This window comes from Rhyacophila brunnea, unplaced genomic scaffold, assembly GCF_057557595.1.
Source record: "Rhyacophila brunnea isolate RB1 unplaced genomic scaffold, BYU_Rbru_1.0 scaffold_9, whole genome shotgun sequence".
NCBI lineage: Eukaryota > Metazoa > Arthropoda > Insecta > Trichoptera > Rhyacophilidae > Rhyacophila > Rhyacophila brunnea.
This window is the reverse complement of record NW_028233361.1, coordinates 22,458,274-22,482,991: the sequence shown is the minus strand read 5'-3', so window position 1 is coordinate 22,482,991 and position 24,718 is coordinate 22,458,274. Positions and strand designations below refer to the sequence as shown.

Here is a 24,718-nt window from a genome sequence, read left to right as displayed (position 1 = left end):
ATTGAAAGCTTCGTGTTTTTCCGCTAGGTGCCTCTGTTGGTATATGGACCCCCCTTAAAGCAAGCAATAGTGATAATGTATTTATGGTGTAGGTATATGGAATACTTCTAATGAGTATTAAACCTACTAAATACCTATTACCATTTAATTTAACTAGGTAGGTATCCATAAAATGATTTTCATAATATTGTGCTTCGATTATCATTAAAATGTATGGGCGCTTTTGTCAGTGCTATTGTACTGGGAATAAATTATTATGAAGCTATTTTATAATGTCATTGAATACGGACGTTTATTGTCTATGGTAATGTAGTGCTATATTTTTCATGACCTTGATCATAGACAGTATTTCATGTTCCCTTCGCAATCGCGCTGTTCGTACGAAAATAAATAATGTAATCTGTATTGGAATTGAAAACATTATTTGTTGTGTACTTATTTCAATTATAATTTAATAGTGGTAAATGTAGAAAAAACACCATAAAATATGTCGAAGCAGGACGCAGTTGATCTGGGTAAATAAAATAAATAATTCATTGATATATTGGCCATATTTACATGAAGTATTGTCAGTATAATTTTTGACATATTAAAATAATGGATGTTTTGGATTAACTGTAATATCTATTATCGAATATTATAGACAGTTGGGTAAAGATTTGGTAATTTTATAGTACTCCATATCGTTTTTGTGATCAAGGTCTTTCGAGCCGAAAAACCAAACCAAAACCTACCTAACAACCTACTGAAACCCAAAAATAAATAGGTAGGTTGTGTTAGGTTTTTCGTCTCAAAATACCTTAATCAAAATGACGATATGGAGTACTATAATATTACCAAAGATTCTTCTATTACTTATTCTGGAATTAAGATTATGGGAAACCTTATTTTCTTAATCTTTAATGTGATGGTGATTTATATAATACTGTTTTTTTTTAATAGTAAAACACCAGTTAAAAAAATATACTATTGCTGTTGCAATAACAGTTTTGAAAAGTAAGCCAAAAAATACAAGCACAGCAGATTACTGTCAAATAATTCAACAAAAGATCTTGGAGGGAAATCAATCGCACGAACTATCAGTATTCAATTATAACCATGATACAGAATACGGCTATGACGAAAATGAATTTTCCACTATATTCGATAGCCAAGATATGAAAATGTACTCACCGTCACAAGCAGCAATACCATTGTTTAACAAGTTTGTGGCTGATAGCAGTGAATCGTTGTTGAAGAGCAAAGGAAACACTAACTATATAAATTTTAATGTATTGAAAGCCATAAAAAATGCTAAAGACATAATCTATCATCTGAATGGAACGTATTCTTCAACCGAAGACACTTATTTTGCATCCAAGATGGACAATATCAAAAATAGTGAAAGCACTCAAGAATCCGGATACCAATCTAATTTTTCACAAAGAAAAGATTGTTTTTACAAAATTGATGGAAATATAGGTAGGTACTCATCAGCATCATCTTCTTGGCTACGTGTTAAAACTGTGAACTAACATGCTCCTCCCATTTTTCCATTATAAACTAACAAGCTCCTCCCATTTAGTCGACAACAGCGCCTAGAAGCGTAGCCAAGAAAATGTTGCAGAAGAGTAATATATAAATTATTTGTAATTTAATAAAAATACAGTGGAGCTTGGTTATTACGATCACGGATATAGCGAGATCTCGAATCTAACGTGGAAACATTTGTTGACATTTTAGTTTATGATTTTCTCTATACATTTATTCACTTTTATAACGAGCTCCTTCAGTGACGTCCCGTGGGGGTAGGCAGATTGAGCTTCGCTTGGGGGCGACAGTTACTTGAAGGGCGGCAAACCGAGGAAAATCATTTGGTATATATATAAATAACTACCTAAAATGAGTACTTAAAAACGAAAATATCCTTCCTTTCAAAAATTCAGCTAACTGGTTGGAAATAAAATGTATAAATTAGTTTAAAAGGTTTAACAGGACTTTAATTTTTGTCAGTTTTGCGATTTCTATTGCCCTTCGACGTCCTTGGTGACTAGAAACGACACGAGCACGGATATTAAAAAAATATTGTATAAAAAAATGGGGCGGCATCATGGCGCTGCCCAGGTGCGGCATTTTGTCTAGGGACGTCACTGAGCTCCTTATAGGATATACCTAGCTAAAATATTGTCAAAATTTTTCTTAAAACTGTTAATGTGTGGATCGTTTAAAAACATTTCGACCCTAAACAATAAAATCCGACGAACAGGATGGCGCCGGATTCGGATTACGTTTATGACACTAGTGTGTCTAAGTACCTACCTAATTGGTGTTTTTGCAGACAAGATTTGAAAAAAAAATCCAAGGCTTGTGAAGTAAGTAGGTACCTACCAGCATTCATTACAATAAACAACTTCTTTTATAGTTTATGAATGGCATGCTTGTTTTGGGGAAAAATTCTAATTGTGTATTTTTGTTTGAATTGCGACTTTTTGTGTTATGTGACTGCTCATTTAAAAACACCTATTCTCTGATATAACGAGTAACGCTTATAATGAGCAAATTCAGTGGATCCCATTTTCCTCATAATAACCAAGTTCGACTGTAGATAAATGAAAATGGTAACCAATTCAGCTGCCCCAAATATAATTATGAAACTGTATAAGCAGGCACCTATCGATGACTATTAATCCAGTTTAGTAACTTCATATCGACTCCTTGAATAGAGTTTCGAGTTACGCATGGTAATTGACATAAAATAATTTAGGTATGTGAAGTGTCAGAAACAAAAGTCACAAATGCAAAGATAGTTCAATACGTATCACCTAAAAACACTTTCTTGATAATGTCAGTGGAATGTAAATTTACTTGTGTTTGAGCTCTCCTGTTAAGCTTGGAGAAGTGAAATATGTTCCTTTGACCCTATGGGACCGATATGTGACAAAGCACTGCGTATCATATGGACGAATTCACTTTACCAAGCATGTTTATATCTAGTAAAGAGAATATTGAATCTGCGATCATCAATTTGAGGTTTGAATCGTGGCACGATAAATGAATATTTATTTTTTAAATGTACCAAAACACTTCTGAATGTACCGTCTTCCATTAAACGTATTATCTAAATATCACATACGCTTTTAATACACCCCTGTTACAGGCGGGTTTCTCCCGGTGTAATATAATCATTTAGTAGTCATAAGTCGAAACGTAACCCAGACCTCTAGAAACGGCTTCATAAAACATCTAATTGATTCCTTGCTCAACCACATAAGTATTTTTTATTCATAAGTAAAGGCCTTCGTCCGGTTTGTGAAAATCACATATTTGACGGAGGTGTAATTAAGATAAATTTAATTTAATTTAAAAAGTGTAAATGATGATGGATGAAAGAGATAATTTTAAGACTAAATATAAGTATTCAAATATGATAAATTTTGCCGCGCATTGCGCAACGGTGAAATCCTCACGCGCCGGCGCCAGGGTCAGGCTCGTGATTCGCCGAATCAAATATCATGCGATCAGATTTGGCCAATCACGAGTCCTTTTTACTAGTCGGCGTGGGTACGGGAAATTTAAAAAGAAAAAAAAGAAAGTTAGTAAGCTTACTTTGTAAACCGTGTACGGACCTGCGAAACTGATTGTAAAAACAAAATATGTAAAAGACTATAAAATAACGTTGTCCAACTAAATAATAAAATATATAACGCTAAGACCCGCATAAGAAAGACTTTAACCTAACAAACATAAATATATCGTTCTTTCTTGTGCGGGTCTTAGCGTTATATATTTTAATATTTAGTTGGACAACGTTACTTTGTAGTCTTTTACATATTTTGTTTTTACAATCAGTTTCGTAGGTCCGTACACGGTTTACAAAGGACGCTTACTAACTTTTTTTTCTCTTTTTAAATTCCCCGTACCCACGCCGACCAGCAAAAAGGACTCTCGTGATTGGCCAAATTTTATCGCGTGATCCTTTTGATTTGACGAATCACGAGGACCACCCCGGCGCAGGCGCGTGGATATTTTAACGTTGCCGGCAAAATTTATTAGATTCAAATACTTTAATAATAAATATTTTATACATTATATTTAGTCTTAAAATTATCTCTTTCATCCATCATCATTTATACTTTTTAAATCAAATTAAATTTATCTTAATTACACCTCCGCCCAGTATGTGATTTTCACACACCGGACGAAGGCCTTTACTTATGAATAAAAAAAAAATTTACGTAGTACAGTAACGTTAGTAGCAAGGAATCAGATTAGTAGTTTTATGAAGCCGTTTCTAGAGGTCAGGGTTACGTTTCGGCTTATGACTACTAAATGATTATTTTACACCGGGAGAAGCCCGCCTGTAACAGGGGTGTATCACTTTCCAACATTGCACATTGGTTTTCTAAAAATATGTGTTATTGGGGAAGCTGATGGTCTCGGCTTGACGTAGGTCTCAGGTTCATATCATATTGTTTGGAAAGTTCACATTGTTTTTTCAATGTGCGTTCGGACCCAGAGCATGGACCTAATAGATTCAGCAAGTGGCTAACACCCATTTCTCGTAAAGACAAAAACAACTTCCACCTAACTCATCCCTAGGCAAGTGCAATGAAAAATATGATTATTTCTTCCCATACACAAGAAGTACACAGTTGATGATTCTATCACTGACTGTGTTTAGATCGTGCCTATTGTATTGTATGTCTTGGTTCTCATCCACACTCTAAATTCTGCCCAATGTATTGAACATTACTGGTTATGCTGTATACATTATAATCCAATGTGACATAATAATAATATTTATGACAGATACTGTATTCCATAAAATTATTCTAGCGGACATGCAAATAGTCATTTTAATTAGGTATACCTGTTAAAAACAAGCAGGATCTTAATGAACCCTGCAAAAAGCAGTCATTAATAATAAACACATAGACCCCATTTACTTCCTACACAAGGGTCAAAATCGCATCTGCGCATGTTATTGGTTTAGCTGTTTCACTATAAGTTATTTAATTAATAATTAGGATATAATTTTCCTACATTTTCTTTTCAGATTACGTCGTGTTGAATAAATCCTTCATGTTGTTATTGAAGGTTTTAACGGACGCACCAGAGAATCGCCTGAGTGATTCAATGATCAAGTACATATCAGAAGTCCTCGGGAGATTAACAGATGTTTTACATAAAAACTGTATCGATATCTCTTCATTTGACAGACTCTTTGAGATAATTGAACTATTTTCTGAACAACTGTTTGCAAGTGATAGTTCTCTTAATTCTAAGGTAATTGTTAAATTTTGATATTCATGACATGTTATTACAAACTCACCGGCGGAACTAAATGTTCCACGAGGTCCATTTTTAAACAAAATATATTGATAATAAACAATTATTATTAAAATCTATGTATATTACATGTATTTAGGGATTGCAATACCGAATGAATATCTCAGTGTTTCACAAGCATAGTGAAACAAGTCCATTCTGGTTATTTTTGAGTAAGCTATGTTCAAACATAATATTTGGGTACTTATTTCTAATTATGTAAGGGTATGACTGCAAGTGTTATTTTGAGTACATTTAAGTTATGTAAGGGAAATCATACCCTTACAGAATAAGAAATACTCAAATATTATGTTTGAACCTAGCTTACTCAAAAATAACCGAAATGGACTTAGTTCACCATGCTTGTGAAACACTCATATCAATACCGGTATTCATCAAAATATACTATAGAAACAAATATGTAAGTAAAACATAAGTAAAAATTGCTTTTAGCAGTTAGAGATACAATGTGTAAAATTATACATAGAATACGTACCTACATCTTTTTTAGTAGATTGTGATCATAAGTTGACCAATCGTGATTTCCTGATTTTTTTTTGTCAGGTTACCGCTATATTTCCGTTCGATCAGGCATTTTTACATCTATCTTAATAATACTACCTATTCATATAATATGAGTAAAATAAAGGTATCTGGAAGATTAGTTCAGTCTTTTCAAAATATTATAGAGAAGGTGGCCTTGATAAATTTTTACAGGGAGAGCTAGAACTCGAAGTTACATCACTGTTCAAACTGTATTTGTATTTTTACATATTGTTTGATTTCAGATTGATTCGCATCAAAAAAGCATCTCCAAATTCTTCTTATTAAATGAATCGTATCTGACCCTTAGACATTCTATCAAGACAGTTATGAAGCAAATAGAACATCTTGCATTCAAACTATCTTGCGTAGATTCCAGTGAAGAAATAGAATTGAGCGATCCTGACTTCACTAGACAATCTCATTTAATATTTTTTGTAACAGAGCGTCTCTTCAAGAAATACAGTGTGTGCAGAATGCAGTTTACTGTACATAGTGAAATAGAAAATTCGACGGGGCAATATTCTTCAGAGGTTTACAAAACACAGAGATTGGATGGAAATGAGAATGACAACTTTGATGCTAATTATACTAATATTTTAAACCGTATTGCTTTAGAATGCGTTGAAACATATCCGTTGATCTCATTTTGGGCTCTCGAATGCCTGAATATTTTACAAGATAACTAGCTGGTGTTGGAAATGTAATTAATAATTTCGTTTTAAAAGACATTACATGTATAATACTGAAATATATTTACAACGTTCCTAGTAAATAATAGAAAGGCTAATTATCTCACCTGAAACCATTTAACCCTTCATTTCAAACACCTAAACATGAGAAATCAAAAATATTGTTCATTAATACAAATTGCAGAGACCAAAAGTGAAGATGCGATGTTGGATCTAACTCAAGCAAAGATTAGTGTATTATAAGTTTATAGAATAAAATGTTTTTTTAATTATGAGTTAGTAATTTATTCTGTTTGAACTGAATTGCGTCATAGAAATAAATCTTTCTGCATTTACACCAATTAACTAACTGCAGCACAAAAAGATTTAAATATTTCTTAGTTAGTGGATTCTTTGAGTGTTCAAATTATTTTGTACGAGAATTAATTATCTACATAAATACACAAACATCTACCATCTGGAAATTGGATACAAATGATAAAACTTTTTGTTTGACTTTCTTTTTCATTGAATTATGTTCAACTGTTTATACAATATACCTGCATGTGATTCATTTTTTTTTATTGTAAATATATACATCTAAGAGATTATAAATGTTATGCAAAAATTATTGATGATACAATTCCAAAATGATTACAATATGTTACAAAAAAAAATCTTTATTTTTACGTTAATGTGTTAGATTATTTAATTCAACAAGGAAGTGTCTGAAGACTATAAAAACAGTGAGTCATGAGGCCAAATTAAATATTAAAATTATTTGTGGGTTGAATTTATATAAATATATTTTTTTGATTCTATAAAATCTTATACCTTCTACTAGAAAAAATCTAATTATTCTAATTTTTTGGAATGATATCGTATGGTGTAAAAGTTCCAAACAAACTGACAAGAAGAAATTTGCCTTCCTCGACACCTGACGATGTATTGCAGAAGTGAAGAATACCTATTGTATGAGGGAAATGAGTAAACAAGAAGAAAAACAATGTGACAAGATATAACTGTATGGGCCGCTGCTCATTCTCTAACTGGTCCAAGTATTCTTTGGAAAATTTGGTTTTCAATACTTGGAGAGTCTCTTATTCTTTAACTATCATTTTCCACACACCCATACAGAACTAACATTTTTAAGGTCACATTGTATTCACAGAATTTCAGTTGTATTTAAGGAGCTCCTACTGATCAAGATTATGTGAAAGCAGTATGCCATGTGTGCAGTGACGCACTCAGGATTTAATTTTGGGGGGGGGCCCAAGCAGGAGAATGTAAATTAGTCCCATAGACTCTTTTTCTTCTTCATATATTTATTTTTACATATTTTCACAATACACGGTGGTATATTTGTACAGTTTCTCCTAGTTTTTATTAAATTGGAGGCATAGTGGCGGTAACCGTTGAGCGTGTCATCAGCGACTGGCGGATTGGAAGTGACTAACAGCGACCATGCTGGACATGTGCACCTAGTATGCTAAAACATTACTCAAATAATATCGGCTGTGCTACCCGCTTGGTCTAGGGCAGTGTTTCCAAAGTGTGGTACGCGTACCCCCTGGGGTACGCGCTGCACTGGCTGCGCCTGGTGCAACAAGCATTAATACAACATCCATGCTAGAAGGTTTATCGCATGCAGAAGATGAGCAATATTTGTTGGAATTTAGCTTTAGACGGATTCGTGCAAAATAAATATAAGGGGTGTACTTTAACATCATTCTGGTTGCAAATTCAACACGTGTATCCAGTTTTAACAGAGAAATTCTTGAAACACATCCTGCTTTTTCCAACTTCATATCTACGTGAAGTTGCTTTTTTAGCATTTGTAGACATTAAGTCAAAAAAACAGGAACAGCCTCATCTCAGATTAAAATTAATAACCAGGGAACCAAATTACGACGATTTGTCGTTTCAACATAAACAATTTCATCCTTCTCATTTATTATAATGAATGTTATTTTTATAATATAACTGTTATTTATATTTTATTAGGAATGAATTTTATTTTTCGTTTATGTAGGTACTACAAAAGGAAAAAATAAATATATTTTGATTGTTATTAAAGTACTTATATGCATTTTTTTGACGAGGGGTACTCGGTGTTACGAAAATTATAAAAGGGGTACACAGATGTCGAAAGTTTGGGAAAAACTGGTCTAGCGAGCTACAATATTTATGCTGAATTCCACTGAAAAAAAAATGTTCTTTTGATTTACACCACCACCGACTGTAGTCTTTCTTTTTGCCGAATGTTTATCGTCGATTTTTGGTTTTTTAATATTGAGGTTCCAAAATACTAATTGAAAATGGACAAAAAAAGTATTATTGCATTTAACTTATACACAAACCTACTCAACACAACACAGCCTAATTTCTTGTTTATCGGTCTTTTGTTTATTGCACTCGGTGTACCTACACCATGGACCCCACATCCAGAAACGGGCCCTCAGGCGAGGATATTCGGCCGGCCCCCTACCTACCGCTTAGATTAAAGGCAGTGTGAAAAACTACATTAACGTTTTTCAAACTGTGTTTTAGTTCAAATTGTTGGTACTTATACAGTGAATTATTGGCGATTTTCAATACATCTACTTTAATAATGGAGCTGTCGAGTATCGACACATAATAATCAGAAAATATATTGCACAATTATATAATTTAAAATTTTCATGGTCATGAAGTATGATAGGCGCCGCAGGCGACTTTTTTTACTATTAAACCTAATTTATGATGTGTGTTTATCTCACTTATCTGGTCAACCCGACACGCCGGGCCCCCCAGGCTAGAGCCCTGTCAGCCCTCCGCAGCCATGACCTAGACCACTCTGGAATTCGGGTGTACACCGAGAATTTTTTGACATTTCATTAGGGAACGAGTTTCTAAAAAAAACCCGACATAAGTGCTTCGAAATTTTTGTGTTAGAAATTAAATTAAAATCAAAGAATTTTTTCTAAAAAGGGTGTTGGAGAATTACAAATTATTTTTTTGCCGTGTTATTTGTCTAAGCCCAATGAGATGCCCGGGGTTCCAGCGGCTAGCTCAGGTGTCCATCGAACCCCGGATTCACAAAAAAAGATAAAGGATTTATATATGTTGGTAAAATTAAATAAAACATTAAGTCTTTCTCGTGCGGTCTTAGCGTTATATATTTTAATATTTGGTTGGACAACGTTACTTTATAGTCCATTACATATTTTGTTTTTACAATTAGTTACGCAGGTCCATACACGGTTTACAAAGGACGCTTACTAACTTTCTTTTTCTTTTTCAAATTCCCCGTACCCACGCCGTCCAGCAAAAAGGACTCTCGTGATTGGCCAAATTTTATCGCGTGGAGATTTTAACGTTGCCGGCAAGCGCGGCAAAATTTATTATATATGAATACTTATATTTAGTCTTAAAAATTATCTCTTTCATCCATCATCATTTACACTTTTTAAATTAAATTACACCTCCGCCCAATATGTGATTTTCACGGACGAAGGCCTTTACTTATGAATAAAAAATACTTACGTGGTTGAGCAAGGAATCAGATTAGATGTTTTATGAAGCCATTTCTAGAGGTCAGGGTTACGTTTCGACTTATAGCTACTAAATGATTATTTTACACCGGGAGAAGCCCGCCTGTAACAGGGGTGTATTACCAAGGTATAGTTTATTGGCGTTCAATTTCAATGTGTAAAATCATTCTGATAATTTTCATGTTTGGGGGGGGGGGGGGGGGGGGGGGGGCAGGGCCCCTTGGTTCCCCCCCTGGGTGCGCCACTGCATGTGTGTATGTAAACAGAGCACTTACCGTATTGTTGTTTCATGTGTATTGAAGTACCTGCGATAATTCAAGTAGATTTTAAACAATGAATATTCCATAATGAGATGTTTAATATTTTTTATTTAACATTTTGAAAACATTTAGTCAAAAGTATTCTTTTTTATGCTAAGCTACACAATATAATATTTATAACAGTCATAAATTATGTTTACGTACGTTTACAAGATAATTACTAACGAAATTAACTAAGTATATAAAAAAAAATTACATATAAAACACTATTTACATATTATGGATATGAACAATAATACAAGAATGATTGAAGTGCTGAAGATTGAACGAATGAAAGTGAACCAGTCACCGAGTTGAGTGAATCGACTTCAAAGTTATACATGCGATTGTAAATTTAACATAACTGCTTCCAACATTCAGTAAATGAGATCTAGTTGTCAATTAAGCCATTATTACTATTCCAAAACATAGATGTTAGATACTACGCTATAAAAATAATGACATTTATACACCAGTCTATGGGATGTAATCCAATGCTATTGATAAAATGATTACAAACATAAATAGAATACCGTATGGCATATTATGAATTTTGTCTCTTGTAAAACTTTATAAACAAAAGCCTATTTTAAAAGTGTAATGATAATAACTGCTCATTTACCCATTTTAATTATTAGTGATGATACTTGTACTAGATTCATCTATAGCCCCTAAATTATAACTTCGCATTAGCGTTTCAATACCCGAGGTCCATACAGAAACAACTCAGATTCTTTATAATTCAGCAAAATAAATAAGTCAACAATTTCAGTGTCATAAAACCGAATAACCCTATCAATTCAATTATATGAGGGGAATGTCTGGGTTGATTCAATGTTTAACTGCAAAATTTTATTGTGAATTGCTAAATTCCATTAGGCAAATTTAATAAAATAAACAACACATTTACCCCAAAAATCAAAACTTCAAAATTTAAATGAGAACGATTTTTCACAAAAGTTTCAAACGCCATTACTTATCTTAGAATGAGGTATTTTGAGTTGTTTCCTAATTGAACAATGGTGTCACTTTATTCTGTTTTATCTTCAACAAATTGGGATGACACCCAAGCTAAGCCCCATTTTAGATTAGTGAGAAGATATTTGAGCGCTTTTGTCCACTGCTCTTCCGAGTTGAATTGTATTTTTATTGAATAAACATTACCGGTGGCAGTGTCTTCAATTTTACCACGATCAATTTTATATGGAAGGCAAAATTGCGAATCGCCTTTTTCGACCTGTTCCTTGAACTGTTGGAGGCAATCAAGAAATGCGACCATCGCCCCGTCAAATTTAGTATCCCACAAGAATCTAAATCCACCGGACCCATACAACGGCAACTCTTTATGATCTTCTAAAGATTCTATAAAAGAATGATTACCGTAAGGTACTAAATTGTATCGTTGAAATTTAAAGTTAATTTTTCTTGCCAACGACGAGAGAAGCAATGCTGTCTGTCCCCAGGCAGCATTTATTTCTGACCAGTCAACGGGAGCATTTGGAAGCCTCCCTAATCTGAAATTATTGATTATACCGAAATGCCCAGAATGCGAAATGTAAAAAGCGGCTGTGAACACATTTGTTTTTTTAAGTTTCTCAAGCTGCGACTGCGTGTAAGCCAATTGGCATTCATAGTACTTTGCCTGGTCTTCGGAGGTCATTAAATCTTTTCGATATCTTGTGTATTCTCTGCAATATACATTCTGCTCTCTCACGAGTCGTTCTTTATCAAGCTCCTGAATATTTATCTCTTCTTTAATTTCCTTTTCTTCATTTTGCAAAGCCTCCAATTCGTCAAGTAGTCTCTGTTCCTCTTGCTTCCAATCGTCCAGTTCCTTTTCCAACGTCTCAAGATTTAGATCATCTTTATCGTTTTCTAATTTCTTCAAATATTCACTGTAGTCTTTCAATTCTCCTTCCGCGAGTCTAAGCTGGTGGTCCATAAGTTGCAGGAGGGAATCTGTGCATTCGTCGCAAAGCGGATGATCGACATCCGAGTTGTTAGACAGAGTATCGAATAGGGTGGCTTTAACATACAGTTTGCGACTAAGGGATTCCGTTTGGCCACCATCAGATATCACCATGAACCCGTTCACTCCGTTGCCCGATTCCGAGAGCCGAAACGGCGGGATGTAGTGTTCTAAGCTGGCCGAGTGAAGTTCCAAGTCAACATCAGGAATGGAATGAATGGGAAGCGTCAATTCAGCCAAAGCATGCTCACCGAGGTAATTCAATGACTCGTCTAGTTTTAAAGGTTGTAAGCATCTTTGGCATGAAAAATTTACACTTGATTTAATTTCTGTCATCGTAAAAACTAATAAGATTAATTATGCTGTTTAGAGATTACTGAAAATGACATTGACAGAACATAATAATAATATTATTTCCAATCATATGTCAGTATTGTCAGTCTATTTTACAATACTTCAATAATAATAATATTAGTCTATGCTGCAACGGCTAATGGCTGTAGTACTTCTTTAGCTGTTCAAATATAATAAAAACAAGAATAATGATGGAAACAAAAACTATATTATGATATTTTATGTGAAGACCAATGGCATATCAATAAAGACTGATATTTCGCTAGGAAAACCATAAATAAATCTGAATAAATCAAAGAGATTGAAGGAGGAGTCCAATCTCTTTGGAATAAATATATTATTAGCAAACATCGTCTGCAACTTCGTGGTAGTCTGATCCATAGACATTGATTGTCTATGATCAATTGATCAAGCTTTAAATTTGCATTCGCTTCTTGTCTGACGTCTTTATTTTATCTACCTTATTTTCTACTTTGATATTTCACATATTATTCCATGGCGTCCGCATTGGAGCAATTTGTCAACAATGTCCGTACGATGTCGGCATCGGGTGAGATTTATTCCTCTGTCAAATATTCTGTTTCACGTCCTGTCAAAATAATTCACACATTGTCAACAATTTCATCGATGTCTTATCCAGAAAATTTATATACTAGCGAGGTACTAATGAATATGTACCGTGTTTAAGTGCGCGATATTAAATTATGTAGAAACTACCCTAGTTTAATAGAGAAATCTATTTTTTATGACAGGAATAGACTTCTCGCTCTAATGATGAAAGAAAACATTTTTGGTTATAAATTATAACATGTTGATTACAACTAGGTATCAAAACTTCAGGCTATATATTAATTAATTGTCTACAAATATAATTACACAGTTAATTTTGAGATCATGATCATATAATTTAATTTTCCACACATTGTTTCGAAGACGAATGATATTACTATTAAGTAGTTAGTAATGAATGAGTTAGGTATCTGCTATAGCATGTTCTTGATGTTTGAGTTTCTAAAATATTGATTATTTCATATACGACAGGCAATTTTACAATACTTCTCTGCTGTAAATATTTCACTTTCATTGCTTTGAACGTCGATCTACCTGTCATAGTTGTGTGGCCAAATTATCATTGTCTCCCGAGTCGAGGGCTGGACCAAATTAGTAAATAAAATAAATTATTATTACTTTAAAACAAGTTGCTAGTTCTTATTTAACTTTATAATGAACTACTTACATAACATTACTTAATAGGTTGTTGTCTGTTTAGTGGAAGCTAGCGGCAAACAAATTTTCAAAATAGCCGATATACTGGATTATTTGTTAGGTTAGGTTATCATTCTTGAATTCATGAATTTTGCCGAAATCGGCTTTGAAAATTGCCGCTGCTCCCGCCTGGCTTCCAGTAAACAGACTTGTACCCATTAATATTATAATATAGTGATTAGTCATTACAAAATATGGTGTGAAGATTGGTTTTGTAATTGAATTATGGGATTATCGATATTGGCGTTAGCATTGGTTGACGATATTCGCATAGAATTTTCATTTGTTAGCCGCTAGCCAGAGTGAAACTAAGCGTGCTGTTCACTGGTAGTACTAATCTTCTGCAGGGTCGTGTTGTGTGTGTGTTTTGCCATACATGGGCAGATGAGTCGGTGAATGGGTGTTGATGGACCGATCACGTGGATAGATTTGACTGAATGTCACGCTTAACTTCGCTGAGATGAATTAAGACGGTATCAAAAGAAGTAGAGGGTCGAATTCGACCTTCGGGACAGGGGTAGCCTATATATTATGATCTACATCCATATCCTCATAAAATGTGTGTAATCCACTCACAATACTTATGTCAGTATCAACGTTCCTTCTAATTTTTCTATTATGTGTGCGGATCATCAACGAATCCGTTTGTTATATTTCCATATGTTTCCGTCATTATTTTCAAAAGTCCACCTTTTTCAAATTTTTCAATTTCGTAATGGCATCCCGGTGCACTTTTTGATTTAGATGCCTTTTTAAAATATACAACCTCCATTGAATCCACTTTTTTCCAGACGTGAATTCTGCTTGACGTGAATGATGCATTTGACACAATCATCTGTTTCCGAATGAATAAATATACCTATCACAAATTCTTACTTTTTGCGAATGCATTGATGATTGCATTTCTGTTTCGACGATTTCAGAGAGCCATTCCAATTTAAATTTATCGCAGGATTTCTTCTTAATGATCGCATTTGAAATATCACATCCACTCCTTTCTGATATTTTTATGGGATAAGTTTTCTATAAAAATTAATAAGTATAATTTATACTTATATGTATCTGTGCAAGCAATTGTATTTTTTGATACGTACACTGAACACACCTGTAGTTATTACTAAAATCTGACAAGAAACTTTCTTTTACAATATTTTTGTGTGAGGACTGCGGGGATGAAAACATGTGTGCAGACACATTTTGGTGGGTGTGCCTTACAGGGAATATTGGTCAGTATGTTACCTTACATCGACTATATCACACCGTGTGTAGGTATAACCATAATAAGAGCAAATTACATAGATTCGAGATATTTGTAAAGTTTCTAAAATATAATGACAATTATTGTTTTCTATCTTCTGTATTATGCCATATTCGTTTATTGATTTCCATATTTTTGCATGCAAAATAAAAATTACAGGGGATTTGAAAAACAAAACAGTTTTAAGTAATATGATAACACCTTTTTAATAAACTAAGCAGAATTAATAACTAAATAAATGTCATGCATAAAATAGAAGTAAGTATGTAATGTGTTGTCCGTGTTGCAAAAAATAATCTACATAATTCACCCTGATTGGTCTGTCTGCACTTACTATGTAAACTTTGTTGATAAATGTCAAATGGTCTGATTGTGTGCGCGTGATTTCACTCATTATGTTGATTCATGGCACGTAGCACATGTCAAAATAAGTGCGGGAGAAAATGATATAACAAATTCGCACTCACCGGGGTCGCGATAAACGACGGTTACCTGTACTTACATGCTGGTGGGCATTGGGGATAATATCATACAATATTATTAACATTATGGCCGACTCATCATAGTGCGTTTGTAATAGGAGATGCGCGGCAAAGAGATATAGTGCGATTGGAGGGACCATTATGTATGGACATGAAATAGTAGAGGAGATTATTAATTCCTTAGATTGCTGCTATGACGTATCAGCGACAACTATGAAATAATCTTGTAAAATGCAATTGATATTTATTTATTTGTTTGCTGTTCTCATGATTTCAGGTAATTTTGTTGAGCTATGCGAGCTTATAAGTAAATCCCAAGAAGTTTTACAAAGAAATAGTCTACACTTAAATACAGTTTTAGAAACATTGGATCTTCAACAACATTCGTTAGGGGTGCTGGCTGTATTATGCGCAAAATTTTCAATGCCACAGGTTTGTTTTCCTTTTTGTTTCCATTTTATTTAGTTTATTGACTTGAGTTTTGCCCGACACGTCTCCTGTCCGATCTATTGACGGAGTACAATGCGCCTCTCTGAGTGCCATCTTGACATACATCTCCGAAGATATATGTGACATTATCTTACTTTTCCAGATATCCAGCTTCCTCTCATCGCTTTTTGTGGCACTCCGATCTGAAAGTCAGAATTGGGCTGAAGAGGGCTTTGTAGAGTTTTATTTGAGGTTTTTTTATCATAGGAGTCTTAATCTGAAGTGTCTCTCACAACTGTACCTTAACTTCTTGGCAGATGTCATTTTGAGTAGTGATGTATGATCCCGGTGACTGTATTTCTCATGCCGTTTGTACACACTGCATTTGCTATGATAATCGGTACGGCCAACCTCTGATGTTCGACTGTATCGACTGAATCTAAACACATGTTGGTCTGATGCAAGCGGTGAATATTTGAACTGCAGTTGCAAGTAGCTACATCTTTCTGCAACCTGTCGTTGCCTCAAATTGTTGTGTAGGCGATGGCTCTTAAGTTTTCATTACTGTTGTCATAAGTTACAATTAGTAACTTATTATTATATTAGTAATTACATAAGAAACTATTTAGTATTGTATGGTATTAGTAATACTTTATTTGAAGTGTTTAACATATTGTTATAATGTTCTAATATTTACAGTCTTCTCCCGGAGTTGACAACAGTACTATGTTTGATCAGGTCCAAGAATTTATTACCGGATGTAATGGAGAGCAAGTGCGGTTCTCTCCTGAGATGCGTAAGTTTTATAACCCACATATTAATATATTTATAGAAGGTATCTTAAAATATTGAATTAGTGTAGTTAAATTTTTTATCAATGCCTGAATTATATGTGATTGACGTTTTTGCGCCGGTGCTTGTCTAATATATCTTGTTTGTTGTGCTTACAGATGCTGAACTTTGCCATTTATTAACGAATCATTTAGTTGAAACTAAGCAGCCCATAAGAGGAATTGAACTGCTAAAAAGAGCGATACGAAAGATACAGCTGTTCGATTCGCAGTTAACTTCCGTTCACGCTGACCTGTGTCAGCTGTGCCTCCTATCAAAGTGTATGAAACCAGCGTTAGAGTTTTTGGATACAGACGTGACAGGAATAAGCACTGAAGTAAGTTGAACTTCAATTTTTATGCAATCCGACATTACAAACTACTAGTGGCGGCTGCTCTAATACTGTTCGTGTGCACTGCACTCCTCAAAATTTTATAAACTAAAACATTCAATTTTGGTATTCACAACTCATTACAATTAGCATTACATTCTAAACTGCAATGCGAGTACGTTGATATTCTAATTTCCAATGCTAAGTTTTGATTAGTGGAATCATTCATTGCAATGGTTCATGTCAATCCTATTAAATGAAGTTGGCCATTTACGAATATTTGGGATGCCCACAATTAAGTATTAGTTCGCTCTAAGCATCAATATGTCGACGTATTAAAAATTGTGCCCGAAGATTGTCAAATTGTGTGTTCAAACTGGTCGAAAGTAAAGATTTTTTGAGACACTACAAGATGTCGTATCTATTCCACTTTGAGAGAGAATACGCAAGAAAAATAGATCTGAAACCAAAACTAACTACTTACATATGAGGCGTCTAATTCCAAAAAGCGATAAGTCCACATTTAGTCAAAATCGAGAAAAAAATACGCACATATTCTTTGTATAATTTTACACAATATGTATTGATTTATAAATTCCAAAACGTGACATAACCCTACGAAAAAAAATATTTTAATTACAAAAAGCGCCAAGTCCGTTTTTCATATTATTTAAAGCTTGGTTGATTTCGCGCGTGTTTAAGTCAACCAATAAGGGAATGTTCAATATTGAAAAGAGCGTCTCCCATGCTGTAGCATCTGGTAAACTTATGACAGTGCCACGGAAATATGTGCCTTATGCGGGATAAATTAAAAAGTGAAGTACAATTAGCGCTAAGTCCAATTTTATTTTGCCTATATTTATTACATTTAGAGTTTATCGGCTGAAACAAATTGTCATTTGGTTCTAATTTCGACATAGAATACAACAGAAAAAAAAATCTCACATTAAAACAAATAATTGAAGTTAGAAACATAAAAACGTTGTTTCCCGAAAATATTGAATTGTGGACTTGTCGCTTTTTGTAATTAGACGCCTCATATGTTGTAAAAATGTTAAAAATGTTGTTGTCTTATCTCATTTTCCAGCAAGGCGGGCACTATGATTCAAAACATTTTCTTTTGTACTACTATTATGGTGGCATGATATACGCCGCGATGAAAAACTATGATAGGGCTCTTTATTTCTTTGAAGTTGCGATCACCACCCCCGCAGTTGCCGTGTCGCACATTATGCTAGAAGCCTACAAGAAATATATCCTCGTTTCACTTATCCTACATGGAAAGGTATGTACAGTTTTGTTTTCATTGTAATGTGTGTCAAAATTTTATTTATGAAAGGTATTTCACATTAGATATGTTGCGATGGTGCCACCGTTTACTGATTTACCTATAGATCTACTGAAATTTCAGTAAACATACCAACACTGGCCCACTGTTGTGAGAGCCCATTTCAAAATGGAAAAGAGCAAGAAATTAAAACTAACTAGATTATTGATTGTAGAATATGAAAATGATGAAATGCTATATCATCGCTTAAGAAACAACACCGCGGAAGTCAATTAATAAAAATTTTCAGGGGAAACAAAAAACGTCTCAAAAAATTGAAAATTGATACCTTTTAACTTATTTTTTTTTGTGTTTAGTTAAAAGAAACATTTTTTTTAACTAAACACAAAAAAAAAAATAAGTTAAAAGGTATCAATTTTCAATATTTTGAGACATTTTTTGTTTCCCCTGAAAATTTTTATTAATTGACTTCCGCGGTGTTGTTTCTTAAGCGACGATATAATGGTTTAAATGGTTACCGCATTAGCTTATAATGTTGAGGGTCCTGGGTTTGGCAAAATTCACATGTTTTTTCAATGTGTTTCTTGACCCAGAGTATGGACTTATCAAATAATGAAAGTAACCGGTTCTATGCCTTCAGTGAGTTATCTTGCTCTATGAGCTGTGATCGACAGGCCGACTTTAAGCTCAAATTACTAGCCACTGTTGATTGATTTGCATAATCTAAAAAATTAAACACACAGTGACATCTGTTTGAATAATTGTGAAATACTAAGCCACAAATTATCGGTATTACAGCGATTGTAGTAAGAACTTCGCTTTACATACAACGTGTGTCGTTAAAAATCTGCGGCCTGTCAGATACTGCCATAGTAATATTGTGTGGCTTACAAAAGGTTAATACTACATCCACTCTGTGGAGGTCCATAATATGATCTTAGGATCGAACATAGCAAAATATATATGTATGTATATAGTAATTGCTACCCAGGTTACAAAAACAAATAAAAGATTGGAACATAAATGTACAAGCCAACATACATTCGTTGTCCGTTTTTTAAACATAATTTTTATAAAATATTTTTCAGTGTAATTTTATGCTCTCATATTTTTTTTTTTTATTATTTTTGTTTCTTTATTAAACACCACAACAGGCCGTGAAGCCCAATAATAGTGGTAAAATTCCCAGGCTTGAGGAATTTACATATTAGATCATGTAAATATATTTTGACTTCACCGGGGATCAAACCCAGAACTCCGGGATGGGAGGCCAGCGCCTTACGCACTGCACCACGAGAGCCGCCAATTTTATAAAAGAGTGATCTTAAAAGTAATGCTATGAAACATTTTATAAAACATCTTTGTCAAAGAACTTTATAGTCTAATACCGTTCTAAGTAACCACATTTGATATGTTGGATTAATTAACCAACACTTTCAAACACTGCCAAATTAGGAAAGAAATACTTAGGCTAGGCGCACACTCAACGGAAGTTCCGTCGCTGAAATTACATCGCGGTAAATCCGTTACTAAACATTGCAGCCACATTCAATATTCCATGGCAGATTATCAGTCGACTGCCAACGCTTATATGGTGTGAAAGTAATGGATCCGATAGAAGTGATTGCTATTTATGATGCCAACTGTCCGCCGAATGTGCCGTGTTGCATTAAGTAACGTACGAATGCGAGGTTGCCGATCTGATACTGACGGAAGATCAGTGCGCGGAGGGCGGAGCAGATGCCAAAATTGAGCGGCCCGCTAACGGACAGCCGATCTTCCGCGTAATGTGCCCGATAACGGCAAATTATATGCAATAAAATGTATTGGTGTTATGCGTAATGTGGCGCTGGCCTTAGACAGCCTTTCATGCAGTGTAATATGTAATTTCTTTCTCAGTAATTTAAACTAGAAGTGACTCAGTAAAGTTTGGTTGCTATGCATTGATATAATTGCGATTATTCTGCAAATTTAGTTAGTTTATTCAATTACATACTACCATAATGACGTGGTGCATATCAGATCTCTTGCACAGTTAATGTGTGAATCTTTTTATAGTAAAATTTTGATTATTAAAACATATCTTTCGATTACACAGTTATGAAAGTAATCTGGATAATTGATACATATCTGAATAATTGAACATTCTGTAAATATTCAGATTTTTACTCTACAGAATATAAAATTGTCATCAATTAATTAGGAAATTTTATATACCTATTGTCATTCTGACAAACATTTTGTAAATCTATTTGTTTATAATATTATAGAGCGAAGTGAATCCGTTGGCTCTGAAAAATTATATAAGTGAAAAAGATGTGGCGTGTTTCATTAAAATTTAATTGACTTGTTTTTTTCATTGAAATAACATAATTTGGAACAATGTCAGAAACATACAGATTAGAATAAAATTATATCGAATGAGATTTGAACACACATCCATCGCAATTCAAGCGGTGAACTGTATCGATTAACCCACAGATACAATTGCTGTAAATGCAGAAATTTGTATGTTCGTTCAATGAAGTATGTAGCGTTCTTGTATATTATTCATTAAATAAAAAAAGAATTAAATTATAACGAATAGATTTCAAAGGTGAGGTGTTTCTTTCTACATGTAGGACACGGCTTTCATAGATATTTCTCAAAATCTGTATAAATGAAATAGTACTTAGAATAATGGCCATGTTCTTAATTATTAATGGGTAATTTTTGTATTTATTTGTGTTGTGCATTTGCAGGTTCAGCCCATTCCTAAGTACACTTCGCAGGTGGTTGGTCGGTTTTTGAAACCTCTGTCGTGTGCTTACCACGAGCTGGCAGGACCTCATGCTAATTCCTCCATACAACATGTCATTCAGAAGCATAGAGACACGTTTCAACGAGATCACAATATGGGACTTGTTAATCAGGTAGGTAATTGAATAATCTATGTATTGACTGATTGAATCGGAGGGTTAAGTGTTCTCTGTGGTTAAGTGCATTTATTTGAGATTCAACACCATGTTGTCCGTTAGAAAAACAATCATTCACGCTAGCAACATAGTTGGAAGGAGCTCAGCTTTTGGCTGTAGTTTAAAGCTACTGTCTATCAAACCACAGATGTTGTAGCGACTCGGTATACATCCCGTATTTGTTTTAGTATCACAAGTATCTGCGTCAACTCGTTAGATTGCAAAGAATTACAATGTCAAAACAGTGAGTGTAATAATATCTTTCGTATAAGAGGATTATAAAATATTTTTCAACAATTGGTCATTGGTATATTCTTGATTGATAGATGCACTCAACATTTCATTTTACTTGATTCTTAAATCTTTAACCAATTTCAATATTCGACAGTTGGGTTTTTTGACATTTGACTATAGATTAAATTGGGCCTGTATCTGTGGTCGTGAATGCAATTTAGGTTGATATTTCTGAGTTCAGATTATGTTATTGTTGTGCTGGATGCTTTGTGAGGGTGCCTATGACTTGATGCAAAGCACATGCGTCTACTGTAACTGTAGAACATAAGTTAGAACACTCGCCTCTTGTTCCATGGCTCGGTCTAAGTTATGTTGTTTTTTCAATCAAATTCGAATTCATCCAGCACATGGACAAAATGTGTTGAGCAAATGGCTAAGTTTGTTAAGATGACTACAGTGTGATTGTGATATGGAGTGGAAATGACAGTTTACCCCTTACTTACCTTTTTTGTTGTAGGTGCTCTCATCCATGTACAAAAAGAATATACAACGCCTCACAAAAACCTTCCTGACGCTTTCATTATCTGATGTCGCCAGCCGTGTTCAGCTTTCGGGTCCATCACAGGCCGAGACTTATATTCTTAATATGGTAATTATTTCATTTAATAACCATTTTTTGTATGGCCACTGTAAACTTATTATTATATCATGGCTGCGGATGTCTTAGCAGCGATTTGCAGAACTATAAATCCCCTGATACTTCACATTTATATCTACTCTATCAGGCATGTTCAACACAATGAATTTTGGTCAATTGCATCAATAATGGCATTGAGTCGTGAAACTGTTGTAGTGTTTTTAGCCATATATAATATTATATTTGTTTAAGTTAAAGAATGACAATGGAAGTGTACGAAGATTATTGTCACGTTAATACCAAACAGTAGATCACAGCCTACTTGAAATCGAATAATATGCATGTACTATATAAATAGAAACCATGACATGTTGATTGTAGAATAATGATCGTCTTAAAAATTGAACTGATAATTTCTTGCTAGAAAATATACATCAAATCCAAATAAATTATATAATTTCATTAAATCATGTCAATATGTTGTGTGGTATCGAATGGTGATTCTGCGCTCGACTTCTGATTGAATGAAGCATATTATGTTATTTTACAAAAAATAAATATTTCAATCTAGAGTATAACTGTCTGTTCTTACTTTATTTCTCCCCTTTTCCACCCTTGACAGGGGATTGAACAGGTGGTTATCAACCAATCCTCATAAAAAATATGTCAAGATATTTGTACATGGTGCGGCCACAAAGTTAGGTGATTCAATGAACCAATGACCGATGTGTACATGAACTGTTTGTAGATTGAAGATGGAGAAATATTCGCTGTGATCAATCAAAAAGATGGCATGGTGATATTCCTGGACAATCCGGAGAAATTTGCCTCCCCTGAGACTCTCTGCCTGTTGGAAAGACAGATGGCCAATTGCACCCGTCTTCATCAGCACATTTTAGAAATGGATCAGCAGATTCAAGTTAATCCTCAGGTAAACAAAATTCTTCCATATAAATCAGATTATAATAAATTCTTATGTCGTTAGTGTTAAAATGTTGTTATCGCGTTTAGTGGTGTAATAAAACCTAAATGATTATCTATTGATATCTTATCCACCAAAAGTAGTTGAAGTGATTCAGATTAATGTAGTTATTCGAAGTAATTGGCATTAATCATAGATGGATCAATAGCTTAAAAGCTAAAGCACTCAACCCAGAAAAAGACAGATGTGAGTCCCACTCGGTTCAATTTTTTTACATGATTTTTCTGATTAGTTTTTTGAAAATCATGTTTTCTATAATAAAAACATTCCTAGAGTCGTTTCACACGAGACACTGGTGTCTCGAGAGGCTATGAATGGGTGCATTCAGAGTGGAATTAGTATTAAATATTGTGTTTCATTTTAATTATTAATGTAATGCATTTCCACCATGAATTGACAGCAATGAATGAACACCATAAAAGCAAAAAACACAATAATAAATTGAAATGTTTCAATTACCCACACAAAAATATATTGAAATTAAACATTTATACTGAAAAGTTGTACATACATAGCAATTTTAGTAAAGTCTAGTCAAACCTTACAACAAAATTAAAAATTGTTGTTGGTCCATATTTTGTTCCTTTTAAATCTGGCTCCAATGGGTTAAATATGTATGGGTATTATTGAATAAAAAAATAAATAATTGAATTATTTCTTTTGATGTTTGTTTTCAGTATGTAAAAAAATGCATTGGAAGTCAGGATGAAGAAATTCCACCGCTTCCGAGCCAAGCCTCCAAGACTACGTACTCCATGTAATTAAACATGTTCTCATCCTAACTTATATCTGATAATTGTGATAAAATGGACATGAAATAAAAGATGGCCAAAGTATTTTTTAGCATTTTGTTGTTTTATTGATATAACCTTTTGAGAATACAATATATTATATTTTATACTTATTTATTTCATGGGAAGCGATCAACAAATATTTATTTTGGGTATCTGTTTATGATACATTTATCACTTTTGTGTCTTTCTTTGAATAATACATAATATGAAAATGAGATTTAATACGAATATCCGAATAAATGTATAAAATTCATACAGCCATCAGAATGACGAATATTATTTTAATTCACTACGTAACATTATTTCTCCCTATCATTAATTTGGCTGTTTGACTGTACCGTAACAAACAAGAATTTAATATCCATCACATTATTTTCTTGCGGATAGTTAGTTATATTGAAAAGAGAGAATAGGTATAATGTCTTGAGAGTAATCAGTAATATGATATTGTAGACAGATAATTATTACAAAGTGTGCATTGACATTTACTATTATAATATAATTAGTGATAGATGGACAGAAAACACTAAGAGGTTTGAGAGAATATTCTAGTTAT

The 24,718-nt window shown here is 33.8% G+C and overlaps 3 protein-coding genes across 3 annotated transcripts; 2 read left to right on the top strand and 1 right to left on the bottom strand.

The window, feature by feature from the left end:
- The first annotated feature begins 341 nt into the window (after positions 1-341).
- On the top strand, positions 342-7,363 carry LOC147063392 (uncharacterized). The gene is made up of 4 exons (XM_085959729.1): positions 342-515; positions 943-1,461; positions 5,036-5,265; positions 6,096-7,363. Exons 1-4 carry the CDS (start codon positions 488-490, stop codon positions 6,537-6,539), a joined length of 1,221 nt encoding a protein of 406 aa, XP_085815855.1. The 5' UTR covers positions 342-487; the 3' UTR covers positions 6,540-7,363.
- Positions 7,364-10,402: 3,039 nt separating this feature from the next.
- Positions 10,403-13,015, bottom strand: Atg6 (Beclin-1-like Atg6). Its single transcript, XM_085960086.1, has one exon. It carries the CDS (start codon positions 12,656-12,658, stop codon positions 11,384-11,386), a length of 1,275 nt encoding a protein of 424 aa, XP_085816212.1. The 5' UTR covers positions 12,659-13,015; the 3' UTR covers positions 10,403-11,383.
- A 71-nt stretch (positions 13,016-13,086) lies between these two features.
- Positions 13,087-24,214, top strand: CSN3 (COP9 signalosome subunit 3). Its single transcript, XM_085960084.1, has 9 exons — positions 13,087-13,226; positions 15,960-16,114; positions 16,811-16,907; positions 17,062-17,279; positions 18,361-18,558; positions 21,303-21,473; positions 22,267-22,398; positions 23,135-23,317; positions 24,046-24,214. The coding sequence occupies exons 1-9, from the start codon at positions 13,172-13,174 to the stop codon at positions 24,127-24,129; spliced, it is 1,293 nt and encodes a 430-aa protein (XP_085816210.1). The 5' UTR covers positions 13,087-13,171; the 3' UTR covers positions 24,130-24,214.
- The last annotated feature ends 504 nt before the right edge of the window (positions 24,215-24,718 follow it).

What these genes read in the sequence shown, in the direction of transcription:
- LOC147063392 (XM_085959729.1), top strand. Translation starts at nt 488, where the DNA reads ATGTCGAAGCAGGACGCAGTTGATCTGG. An exon ending in GCAGGACGCAGTTGATCTGG is followed by an intron (nt 516 to 942) that starts GTAAATAAAATA and finishes TTTTTTTAATAG; the next exon opens with TAAAACACCAGTTAAAAAAA. An exon ending in CAAAATTGATGGAAATATAG is followed by an intron (nt 1,462 to 5,035) that starts GTAGGTACTCAT and finishes TTTTCTTTTCAG; the next exon opens with ATTACGTCGTGTTGAATAAA.
- Atg6 (XM_085960086.1), bottom strand. Translation starts at nt 12,658, where the DNA reads ATGACAGAAATTAAATCAAGTGTAAATTTTTCATGCCAAAGATGCTTA.
- CSN3 (XM_085960084.1), top strand. Translation starts at nt 13,172, where the DNA reads ATGGCGTCCGCATTGGAGCAATTTGTCAACAATGTCCGTACGATGTCG. An exon ending in CCGTACGATGTCGGCATCGG is followed by an intron (nt 13,227 to 15,959) that starts GTGAGATTTATT and finishes TCATGATTTCAG; the next exon opens with GTAATTTTGTTGAGCTATGC. An exon ending in GCGGTTCTCTCCTGAGATGC is followed by an intron (nt 16,908 to 17,061) that starts GTAAGTTTTATA and finishes TTGTGCTTACAG; the next exon opens with ATGCTGAACTTTGCCATTTA.